This window comes from Motacilla alba, chromosome 1, assembly GCF_015832195.1.
Source record: "Motacilla alba alba isolate MOTALB_02 chromosome 1, Motacilla_alba_V1.0_pri, whole genome shotgun sequence".
NCBI lineage: Eukaryota > Metazoa > Chordata > Aves > Passeriformes > Motacillidae > Motacilla > Motacilla alba.
The window spans coordinates 83,872,799-83,885,521 of NC_052016.1; the positions used below are offsets into that span (position 1 = coordinate 83,872,799).

Genomic DNA, 12,723 nt, shown 5'->3' on the forward strand with positions numbered 1-12,723 from the left:
AAATTCCCAAAAGATGAGCCTGCATGAACAAGAATCCCATGTTAAGCAGATGTACACTACTATTTCATTTAGCTCCATCACAGCTAAGTTTTTGACAGGGATGTACATAGGTGAGAAAAAAAAACCAAGGTACAAAGATTGAGAAACCTCTTAGTTCCTCAGTCTTAGTCCTGAGACTAAGTTTCTTAGTTTCTCAGTCTTAGTCCTGAGAATACTACCTCTGTGTTATCATCCTCTCTCACCTCCTCCTTTATGTTCATACTAGATTGTGCATGCTACACAGTAGTCTGCTATATTGCTTTTATATTCTTCCTGGATCAGGAAACTTTTATGAGGGTGGTTTTGGAATTGAGATCATGAATGAAATGGTATCTATCAGTTGTATCACTAAGCAGACCAGGGTCCTCCACAGATGTATCTCTACCAAATGTCACCTCATTCAGTTCACTGTCTCTGAAGCAACGAGTAGCTTCAAGAGTCATTCCTTGCTAATTGCTGCCCTCTGATGTTACTAAATATTACCAGCAGCAACTCAAGAGAATTCCTTAGCTTTCCATTTTTCCAGCATTTTGAACGTTAGTGTAGTCTTTGTCATCCACCCTTTATGCCAGACTCAAGATTTCTGAAGGAACTTCTTTGTGAGACCAGCCTAATTTTTATGAATCCTTTGAAAGTGTTTTAATATTTCAGCTATATTGCTTTGCAATATAGGGAGGTGATTGTCCCTCTCTGCTCTGCAGTGGTGTGGCCTCACCTTGAATATTGTGTGCAGTTTTGAGTGCAACAATATAAGAAAGACATAAAGCTATTAGAGGGTGTCCAAAGTAGGGCCATGAGGATGAAGGGCCTAGAGGGGAAGCCATATGAGGAGCAGCTGAGGTCACTTGGGCTGTTCAGCCAGAAGCGGAGACTGAAGGGAGACCCCATTGCAGTTACAGCTTCCTCATGAGGGGAAGAGAAGGGGCAGACACTGATCTCTTCTCTGTGGTGACCAGTGACAGGACTGAGGGAATTGCCAGAAGTTGTGTCAGGGGAGGTTTAGGTTGGATATTAGAAACAGGTTCTTCCCCCAGAGGGTGGCTGGGCACTGGAACAGGCTCCCCAGGGCAGTGGTCACAGCACCAGCCTGACACAGCTCAAGAGACATTGGGACAATGTTGTCAGGCACATGGTGTGATTCTTGGGATGCCCTGTGGAGGGCCAGGAGTTGGACTTAACGATCCTGATGGATCCCTTCTAACTCAGGAAATTCTGTGCTTCTGTGATAAGGCAAAACTGTACTTCCCAATCCGATTTCCATCCTCTGTAATTCTCTGGGCAAATCTTTAACTACTTCTGACTAGGGATGTCAAGACGAGCTGGGCGGGAGCGGGAAAAGAGACAGAAGACGAAATGCAGACGCAGCCAGGCACACGCTCCGTGCGCCTTTCAGCGGGCGGCCCGGGGCGGGGCGCCGCCATCTCCGCTGAGGGCCCGTGCCGGCCGCGCCGCCATGTTCAGTGAGGCGCCGCGCCGGGGCGGGGCTGACGCGGCGGGGCCGGGCGCGCTCGCGCCGCTCCCTCACGTCCGGCGGCGGGCGCCAGGCAGGGGCGGGCGCGCGCGGTGCGGCCAATCAGCGTCGCCCACGACCCTTGCCGGAGGAGCTGGAGCCGCCGCTCGGTTGGGCCCGGCCCGGAGCCGCCACTGTCGGGACGGGGGGCGGCGACGGAGGAGGAGGAGGAGATGGTGTCCCCCGCTGCCTCCGCCGGGCGCCTGGGCTCCGCGCTGCCCTTCCTGCTCGTGCTCCTCGACCTGCAGTACCAGGGTGAGGCGTGCCGGGGTCCTCGTGGGGCTGCGTTGTGAGGGGGGCTGTGCCGCGGCCGTCCGCGGCCCGTCGGGGTTGGGCTCTCGGCCGTGGTGGCTGGTGGCTGGTCGCCCTCCTCCCGTCCCTCCTGTCGGGCTGCGCGGTGTCCGCCATGGCGGCGGGGCACGCACCCCGCACCCCCTGGCCTGCCCGGGCCCGTGTCGTCTTGAGGGGGTGCATATTTCGGGAAAGGGTGTGAGCAGGGAGGTACGGCGCTGCCACCTCATCACTCGGGGCTGCGGCGAAGGGTGCGTAACGAGGGCACGGCCGCTGCCGGTGACCTGTGGTGGTTAGTGGGAGATCCCGGCGGTGCTTGGAGGTGGCTCGCTGTGTGTGCGCTTGGCGCTGCCCGGCCTGCTCACGGACGGGCTGGGGCTGCCGCCAGCCGCTGTGGGGCCTCGGGTGCCCTGCTGTCCTCGAGTGCAGCTGTGTGACAGCATTGGCCGTTTCTGTGCTAGCCGTGAATTTCGCACTCCCGTGTGGATTTTGTGTAGTTCCGAAGTTCAGAGGCTTTTCCAGTTGCCCTTCTCAGCCGCAGCCACTATTAGTACCAAACTGAGAGATTCGCTGAGGCTTTTGATGGTTGCGTTGAATTGGTTCTGTTTTTGTTTTGTTGTTATGGTTTCTGTAGGTTTTTTGTTGGTTTTTTTTTTTTCCGTCCCTCGCCATTAGTGTTTGAAGTTCAGATAATCTGTGCTTTGTGCAGCATATTTACTTTAGTAGTACACTGCCAGCAACACCTGTGTAGCCAGACTTTTATTCACAGGCTGCTGTTAAGTTTCTAACTCTGTTATAGAATGGTGGTTACAGTCAGGGTTTCACCTGAGGGACATTCTTCACCTGCCAGTGGCAGATGGAAGTGGAACTGAAGCTGTCAGTAGTCAGAAAAAAGCTGTGGGCTTAAGGAAGATATAGATTAACATTAAAAATTCAGTTGATACACTAAATTAAAGACTAGTTCAGCTGGCCAGGTGGCAACAGGAACATACTGTGGCAAAGACACCCTGTATTAGACTATGTACCGTGGTATCAACTTGCCCTGGATTTTTTTTTTTTTTTATATGCATCCTAGTAGTGTTAGAAGATAAATAGTAACTTTTGTCAGAGTCTACTGTTTTTTTTTCCCCCCATTAGATTGTGGCAGTAGTGCTCCTACTGAGGATTCATAATTTAGAGTTGCCAGCCTACTTCAAGTATGTGGTTTAATGGCTATTTGGGCGTAGCACATTTCCTAATTTGGGGGACATTGTCTTAACTTCAGTTAATAAAGATGTAGAGTACAGTATTAGAATGAGAAGTGGTGGTACTAGATCTTATTTATGGAATTCACTAACTTTTTAGTTCGTGTGTTAATTTATCAGAGAATTTTTAGTTAGAGAGTTTTTTTGGGGGGTTATGTTATTTAAGTATCTAGATTTTTTCCCCCACAAATATTACTAGTCTTTGAGCTGAAAGGTGTTCATAGTCACATTTAAATTTGTATCTTGATGTCTTGATAATAAAGTCTGCCTTTTGTCATCTGATTCATGAGTCTGGAAGAGTCATTCTGTATTAATTTTGTATCTCACAGTTGATGGCAATGAATACTATTTATATCTGGCTGACAAATACGCTTAGTAAAAACGTTTTTGATTCCTCCTCTTTGCCTCAATTTGTGATGAATTTGGCACAGATCCTCTTTTGGGAAGATTCATTCTTCACTGCTGTTTGTCCACACTAATCACAACAAAAAGAGGTGGCTGAGGAGGAATAAAGGAGTGTTGTTCATTTTCCCCCTCTCCCACCTCATAGAAGAAGGAAGGAAATGTAATATGGGGAAGAATAAAGGGGCTCTGAGTATACAGAGCTCAGTTACTGTCAGACCACAACCATTAAGTGTTTCTTTTTCTCCCCTCACTTTTTTTTTACCCTATCTTTAGGAGCTTTTTTTTGTTTTTTTTCTTGGCCACAAATACAAAGGCTTCTTGAGGGTGGGGCTTTTTTTGTCTGCAGTCTTTGCTGTGTTTACCAACTTCCTTTGCAAACGGAGGGAGTGAAAACATGATGGGTGGAAGTTGCACATATCTCTGCTGTATGCACTGAGGCTCCTTGTAAACCTCAGAAATGTTGCCTCTGAAAATGTTGGTGCTTGTCCATATCTTACTTAGTTCAGAGTAATTCTTGAAAATCATGTTCGCAAATACACCTAAAGCAAAAACCAAACTGTTGAAAAATGACAGCAAACTTGAGAATCAGGGTCATTCTGATTAAAAAAAATCTTGCAAAAGCAGGGTCTCCCAGTCTCCTGACAAGATAAGGCGATCATGAAGCTCCTCTGTGGGGGAAAAATAAATGTTGAGATGAATGCAGTTAAGATTAATGACACGCATGCTGCTGCTTTATCGTTGAAACAACCACTTTTGGTACACAGTAGGAACTAATTCTGTTTATTTTGTTATTCAGCTTGGGAACAAGATTTAGGGAAAAGTGGGTGGAAATTCTACAGGAGGGAAAACAGGAGTGTGTAGACAAATATGACATCTTGAAGCTGTTCTCAGGTTGCAGAGCTTTCTTGAGTTCTTTGCAATGTGGATGGGCCCGATTGTACAGGGATATAGTTCAAGTCTGTAGATTTAGGTGCCTACATATTAGCACCAATTATCCTAATAAAACAGAAATCCTACCAGGAAGTTATAATTTATTTGAAGTGAGTGTATTTAACTGGAAAAACAGGTTAGCTGCACCTGTTTGTCTTCCCTACAACTTGTGATTGTTGTCCCTTGAACAGTTGTCAGTGTTAGTACTAATTATATGGAAATATAATAGTCTGGGGGTTTGTGTTTGGTTTCTTTGTGTTGGTTTTTTATTAATTTTTTTTATTTTTTTACTCAGACTCTTGGCCCAGACTTGCGAGGACTGCAGGCTCTGAATTTATCCAGAATATTTGACTTGATTTAACAGCTCCTGTGTGTGGTTGTTTGAGGCCCAGGGTGAATATTTAACACTTAGGCAGTCTTTAGAAATTATATTCAAATTAAAATACATAGAAGTTTTTTAAAAATAGATTGTAAGCTTGCATATCTCTCGGGTAAATTTAGTTTCTTGGTGGAGCATGCAGAACTTCTTCAACTGGGCCTGTGATATCCAGCTCACCAGTGCGTACCTGTTGTAAAGAGCTCCGTGGGGTGGGGTTTGGTGGGTTTTTTTCTCCAGCTGAACTTTACTTCTTAGACTCATTCCCGGACCAAAGAGTGCATAGGTACCCAAGTAGGTTGCAGAGGATTTGAGTTCTTGAACTCCTGTGCTTCTGTTATCAGTTTTCAGATGCCTACTGTGGGCTGCTTTATTTAGAGCAATTGTTTGCCTACAGCCAGAAAATGAATAAGCATAGATTTCTGTGAATAAACAGCTCAACCATCGGGTCAGTGCAGAGGGTTCCTGAGTAGTTACGGTAAATGTCACTGTTCATCGTTGGTTAGGCTGATGATACAGGCTGCTCCTGGAGATTCATGCGCCAATTTATGATGTTCAGCAACTTGCAGAGCCGCGGTTTAATGTATATTTTAATGTATGTCAATGTTTAATGTATTTTACAGGGAGTCTAGAGGACTTCACAATTTGCTTCTTCATTTATCCATGTTGCTCCTGCTTTTATTATTTGTTTGCTATCAGTGGGCACCTTTCTCATTTGTTTTAGTAATTGTCTTCATTATTTTTAAGGAAAAAGATGGCTCTTCCATCTAAGGTGTTATGTAACTGTAAAACTGTACTGTACACAACATGTTTGAAAGACACAAAATTGTGTAGGTACATCTTACTGTAGAAAAATGTATTCTTGGAGCTATCCTGATGTGACTGAATGTAAAGCAAGGATGCTTGAGACTGTGGGAATTGAATGCCATATTTGGGTAGATGGAAAGTTCATCAAAGAGCAATTTATAGCCCAGTTCTAGGATACCACTCCCAGCTGACAAGTTTTGATAGATTTCAGGTATTTGTGTGTGTGGGGAAACACAGGAGGGATGAAGTTTAAGTTTTTAGTTGGTATTAGGTCATGTTAAATACTTCAGTCTGTTGATAGTTTTATACCTGCTTTACTGCTGGCATTCTTCCAAAGCCAGGGAAATTTGTGGTGAGGTTTTTTTTTCAGTTCTTAGCTTTTTCATTGTGTTTCATATGCTTGCTTTGTCATTTTAAAGAACACTGGACTACTTGATGATTGAAGCTTTAAGCTGCTGAAGGAAAATGGGCAAGGAAGAATGTCCTTTTTTGCTGCAAATTTGACACATAAAATGGGAATACATTTTTTACATGCCTAGAATTGACTTAAAAATGAATCATTTAGTATGATCCTCAAATAATAATTATTTATCATGTAGGCAGTTTTAACTTCATCGACTTAAACAAAAAATATTCTCTGGAGATTTGGGACTTCATGAAGTAATTTCCATTAATTAAAAAAAATTGCTCTCTATCATTGTTCTAAAACAAATAATTGAGTTGAAGCCCTTAAATCCAGTGTGCTTATTGACAGTCTTTTAGGAGATAGAACTTTCTCTAGAGGATGCAGAGGGGATTTTGTTCATTTTCGTATAGACAGCTCAAGGATTTTCTTATAATGTGGAATTAAAAGAATTATGAGCTTTATAATGGAGTAGAAATGAAAAAATAAATTAAGATCCCAGATGCTAGAGCTCCTACATGTAAAATTGTGATGATTTGGTGATAAGAAATTACTTATCATTAAGTAATGATAATCATTAATCATTAAAAATACATTATTTAACCACCTTTCAGTGTGAGAAGTTTGGATATACTTTCCTTCAATCAGTTGTACTGTAACATTTTGGGATTCTAAGAAACAACTTTGGAGTGCTGCTGCATTTTTGTATTTAAAGTGCCTATCTGAATCAGCTCAGTGCAAAACCTGAGTGAAATAAGTTATAAATCATTGGGTTTTAATATAATGTGCTTGTTTGGGATTTCAGTATATTGCCTTGCTTAAATCTAGGCATAGGGTGTCCTCTTAATAAATGAAAATTTTTCTAGTGTGAAAGTTTTTTAATAGTCATAAGCTGATGGGTAATTTGTAGTGGAATTCTGCCGTGATCTGAAGACTGCAGGAAGCTGAGTTGATGTACGTACAGCGTGTACTTGTACTTGATTGCTCATTTCTTCTCAACAATAGTCTTTCTTTCCCTGTTGGTTGAGCAGCAGCAATTTATTAGCTTTAAACTCAAACTGGCACTTCAAAGACTTACAACTTCAGTATGGTTTTCATGCAGCTAGTTAAAGGTAAAAGGAGTGTCTAAACTTAATTGTCTAAACTTGCAGTCCTGTAGAAGTTTGCCCTGGAAATTATGAAGATGAGGCGAGTGTAGTAGATGAGAAGCCAATCTCTAAGTAGCCAAACAGTTTTCAGTTAAGTATTAAGTTACCATCAGGGTCATGAATTTTAACTTAGAACCTATGTGTATTTGCTGCGTGTGTGTTACAAGTGCTTTCCAGTTTCTTCTGGAATTGAAAGTCAGACTATGTTACTGAGTCCGTGGATGCCTATTTGGTGCCTTGCACAGTGGGGTGCTAAGCAATGTCGTGTATGCTTTGACACATCCTAATTGGGGCATGCTGTGGGGTTATTAGACTGCAGGGTGCTTTACAGAGTCTCAGAATCCCTTAGGTTGGAAAAGACCTCTGAGATTACCTAGAGTGCAGGAGGATGACTTCTGCCTCTATCATTAATTGTTACATGTGTTGTATTATCACTGTATGTATTTGCTGTAATTCATTCAGAACAGTTTGATCACAGTAAATCTTGATCTTTTTGTTTTTCTTTAAGGAGCTGAGTGTGGAATAAATGCAGAAGTAGAAAAACAACTTGAAATGGGGAAGAAATTATTGGCTGCTGGACAGCTGGCAGATGCTTTGTCTCACTTTCATGCGGCTATAGGTATGTGTCTCAGGAAGTGACTCTTGTACTGAAATACCTTTGGGTGGGTTTTTCCCACTGTTTGCTTCATTAAATATCCTGCTTTCTTGCAAATTGCATTCCATGAATCACAGAATTTGGGATACCTTTATGCAGCAGTTTGGACAGAAGCCAGTGGAAATGCAGTAGAATATTTATGCTTTGTTTTTGATAAAAGAAAACTGTTAAATTAACTACATGATACATAAACACTTAAGTCACTGTTGTTTTAGAAGCTAGCTGTATGAAAGGAATTATAGTTGACTCTAATCCCATCAAGATCTGGTTTCATCTTTATGATGTTTTTCAAAGTATAAGTATGTCTTTGAAAAGCTGACTTTATCCATGCTTTCTCATATCCAGTGCTGTAAAAAATTCAATGTTTAAAATAGTCACTCTCTCTCATCTTATTTTTTCTTAATTAATTCTTGAAGTAGGTGATATCTCAGTGAAACTGATGCTGCAAGTTTGAGATACTGAATTGGCAGTGGAGAGCAAAATTGTCCCTCTCTTGTAGTCAAATAGGGAGTTTGTTCTTGTTTGGTGTTCTGCATTTTCAGCAAACTGAGAAATTAAATGTTTGCTTTTAAGAATTTTAAAGCAACTTAGCTGATTGAAATCCTTTAATTGAAGCATAGAGACAGCACCAGTAAAGAGCAGTGTCCATTAACACTACAGTTTCTTAATTGCATGGTACTGTTTTAAGTTGTTGGACTTTGTTATAATGTGTACAAATGCATTTTTTTCTCTGTGAAAAGAAAATTACTAAGATGCTATACAGTGATGAGTTATACTGTTGATACTTTTTAATTTATGCCTTGGTTTAATAGTGAGATGTAAGCAAAACATAGATTGCTTCTGAGTAATTAAGATTTTCTTTGCATTCTCCAAGATCAGCTTCCCTTATATAAAGAGAATGGAGGAGGCAACTTCCCTTTTTTTCTTTTATGGAAGTTCCATGTTCCACCTAGATGCTGTCTGTTACTCCTTTGGTTTGTATGTTGTTGCCAAAGCATTTCTGTGGGATCTGTGCACAGTTAGTGCTACAGCACGATTTTTTTCCTTTATTATTGGTTGGCAAAATTGAACTTGGATTTGATGAGGAGACCAGTTCAATGTGTGGCTGTGCAGGTCCTGGTGGTGTTGTAGAGGCAGCAGTGGTGTGAGGTGCCTGCAGGGGTGAAACCCACTGCTTTGCCAGCTGTGCTCGACCAGCTTGTAGAAATATGGTGTGACCACCTCATTTGAGACCTTTATGGGATTCTTAGTTGGATGCTGATTTTAGCCTGATTGCCTTATTTCCATCAGACTGCTTCTTTGGATTTTGCTTTTTTGAAAAGATTTTAAGCATGATTTGCCAGGTGTGCTTGTGAGGAGGTAAGAATTCTTTCCTGGATGTACTGTATCATTGTAGACTTTGAGGTAAATAGATTTTTCTGTTTTGCCTCAGCCAGTCTGTTTTTGGTTTTTTTTTTGCAAACATCTGAAATAAAAGAAAACTGCTGTCCACATTACCTCTCTTCAGTTAAATTTTCAACTCCTTCTTCAATCCTAGCTTATGCCTTCTGTTTGGGTAAGTGTCAATTGCTGTTCATTACTGTTGCTGGAGTACTGAGGCAACACTATGTGTCAGATAATCATCTGGTGCTGGAATGTGCTTTCTGTGTTAGCTCTTTCCTACCTTTCATCCTTTGTGTATAATCAAGTTCCTTGATTTCAGCTGTCGATTTGGACCTAGCCTACACATTTAGGACTTAATGCTGCTTTTTTTTTTAAGGGTAGTAAAAGTTGAATTTATTTGATGTTTATAATGCTGACATAGAAAGAGGCATACAGCATGGGAGTGCCTGTTAAATTTCAGCTCTGAAGATTAGCAGTTTCACAACCAAGATATTGTTGAGGAAGAGTGCAGATAGCTTTTTCTTGGTAATGGAGGTGGCCAGCTATGAAACTTCGCTGCTGATCGTAAGATTTTTGGTGGTGCTATTTCTTCCATTTATTTTGAAGTTCATCTTTAACCTCAAATGATGTGAGGAAGAAAAATATTACTTCTGTTCCTCAGATGTGGATGTTCTTGTCTGCAAATTCTGGATTGATTGTTATGTTTTTAATAGTATAGTAAAAGGTTTTCTGTATTCCAACATTGGGTTGTTTAGGTGATTGAAGTTGCTTTTCCTTGAGAGCCCACAATAACTGTCTTCTGTTTCTGTGAAATACTGCATACAGAAGAATGTTATGAATAATATTTTTGTTTTCAGAGACTGATGTTTGCCTTTTGTACAGGAGTATGTGCTAGCTTGGAGAGAGTTAAAGTTGCTGGACCTTGGAATTTTGACCAGGAGGCAACATGGAATGTGTGGGCCCTGAAGTTAGCCTTCATGTTGATAGTGTGTGTACATTTGTCTGCTGGTCAGAGGGAATGTTGGTGCCCACTTTATTACGAGAGAAATAAAATTTAATATAAAGAATTAGTGTCTGTGTTGATATTGTGCTAACATATTAGTAATTTTGGGAGTATTTCCATTTATCTGATAGGGTGATCAGCACCTGGGCTGGAAAATGATGAATTAATGTACTTTCATATGTAGGCCTGCACAGTTGCAGGTAAAGCATTAGTAGGTAGTGGCTGTTCTCCCATATAAAGCTGAAGAACACATGCATATTTGACCTTCGCTCTCAGTTATTTGGCATTTACAGTATTTGTGTAATCTTTATTGTTAAATAATTAAACTGTATAGAAATTACTGCTTGCATAATGTTGCAAATTTTATGTCTTATTAATGTATACTATTGTTTCCAGTGGCTTAAAAGTCAGATGATACATTTTTTAGTCATTACAGTTCCACTGTACCAGAACTTCCAGTAGCTTTGAGATAGTATTCTGATTATTGTTTGTTCATTTGCAGAGGGAGACTCTGAGAACTACATTGCTTATTACAGAAGAGCCACAGTATACTTAGCCATGGGCAAATCTAAAGCAGCAATTCGTGATTTAAGTAAAGTGGTTGAATTAAAGCAGGATTTCACATCAGTAAGTATTACTGGAACTGAAGATTGTTCAAGTGTAAAAAAAACCAAAAAACTGCTTCAGAGAAGGTTTGGGGTTTTTTTTCAGACTTTGCTCAACAGGAATAGAGAATACATTCTCCCTCAGAGGGCTTTAAAGTGGGTAAAATAATAGCAGTAGTGTATGTGCCTTAATTTGCGATGATGTTGAGTACAGTCTAGACAGTTATTTGAACAACTACTAGTTTTACGAAGTTCATGGATTTATACTAAACACTTCTCTCATTTGTGGTTATTCTGTTGTTCACCAAGGCTTTGCCATTTGGGACAGGGAGATAAAAGCACAGAGATGCCTCCAGGTTTTTTTTTTCTTGGTCAGCGTTAGATTTGAGGTGTCTGTTCTCCACAGTAACTGTCCTAATCTCATTGCAGTCCTGTGTGACTGTTGAAGTTCAGATTTGCTTACCCCTTTCTCCATTCTGTGTACTATATGTGGACACTGGCTCGCTGGTTGGAAACTGATGCTGAAGTCCTCTCCAACTGATTCTCTCACCTCCCTTTTTTGTGGGCAGTGGCATGTCCTGTATAGTTGACAATAAAGGAGCAAACGTTAAATTCACTGTTGTATGAAAATATTCATATAAGAAATCAAAGTCTTCTAAATCATTGACTTTTCTTTTTATGTAGCTTCTATTATTCTGAGAGTTTATTGAAGTAATTAAATTTGGGAATTGTTTATTATTTCTGCTATTTATTTAATCTGTAAGCAGTTATAATCAGGAAAGTGGTGTAGAAGTCACATTCACTTTGATTTGTGAAACTTCCTACGTGAGTTCTTTTCATAACTCATGTAGGAAGTTTCACAAGTCAATGAATCAATTCACAAATTGTCTGCTTTTTGTCCCTCAGCTCTGGTGCAGAGCAAGTCTTTGCCATTGAAGAGGCCTTATAAGAACATTATTAAATCAAAAAGACAAAGAATGGGTGTCATTGTCCCTGTTTCAGCTTGTTAGCTATACTAAAATGAAACTTGTGCTCATACTTTGCTCAATTCCCATTTGTAAATAAAAAGTTATGTTTCCTTTCAGGCAAGATTACAAAGAGGACACTTACTGCTTAAGCAAGGAAAATTTGATGAAGCAGAGGATGACTTTAAAAATGTGGTAAGTTGGAGGCCAGTGTTGAGCTGCATCACTACTTTTGACGCTGGGTTCTGAGCCAAGGTCACATCTGAACTGTGATGCTCTGTAGAGTATTTGCTACCTAGGCCTGGGTTTGTCTTTCCTGTTCTTTGCAGGCATAGTAGCTAAGCAACTTTTGTATGAATAAATGACCAGTGAAGTTGCAGTATAGTGATGCAGATGAAAGGGGGTGTTGCCTGAAACAATGGAGCACTTTGGAAAGTCTTTCTTGTGTGTGCCTGATACTTCATGATCTCTACTTACTGGTAGCTGAAGGGAGGAACCTTCATTCAGAAAAGAGTGATGTAGTTGAGCTCTGGTTTACATCACTATATTGGTGTCTCCCTGGGAAGTCACATGGGGCATCATGGATCAACCTTTACAGGTTCCTATCTCTTTTTACCAGTTGCACAAGGATTGTTGACTCTTAATATAGTACCTGAGCAGTTAAGGTAGTGCATTCCAGTGGCATCCTTCTGTCTCCTAATCTGCAGAGTTCTCCATGTTCATGAATATCTGACAGTACTTTCTCTTCATGATCAGGAATCGTGCAGCTTCCGGCTACAAGTAGTTGGATATTGCCCACCTAAAACTCACTTGGGCTGTTTTTAGTTTTGATTGGTATTTTGTGCATTTCAGCCCTATGCTGCAAAGATAACTGATCTAACCCCAGGAAAAAAGCCCTCAGAGAATGTGAATCTAGATTTCCTCTCTATTGCACAAAATTAATGTAAATATGAGTATAA

At 40.8% G+C, this 12,723-nt stretch overlaps 1 protein-coding gene across 1 annotated transcript in view; it reads left to right on the forward strand.

Annotated features, from left to right (window-relative positions):
- The first annotated feature begins 1,571 nt into the window (after positions 1–1,571).
- The window catches only part of DNAJC3 (DnaJ heat shock protein family (Hsp40) member C3), a 30,683-nt gene continuing 19,531 nt past the window's right edge, over positions 1,572–12,723 (forward strand). Inside the window, exons 1-4 of the mRNA XM_038129178.1 lie at positions 1,572–1,804; positions 7,662–7,772; positions 10,697–10,821; positions 11,885–11,959. Coding sequence (XP_037985106.1) covers positions 1,723–1,804; positions 7,662–7,772; positions 10,697–10,821; positions 11,885–11,959 — 393 coding nt within the window. The 5' untranslated portion in view covers positions 1,572–1,722. The remainder of the gene's footprint in view (positions 1,805–7,661; positions 7,773–10,696; positions 10,822–11,884; positions 11,960–12,723) is intronic.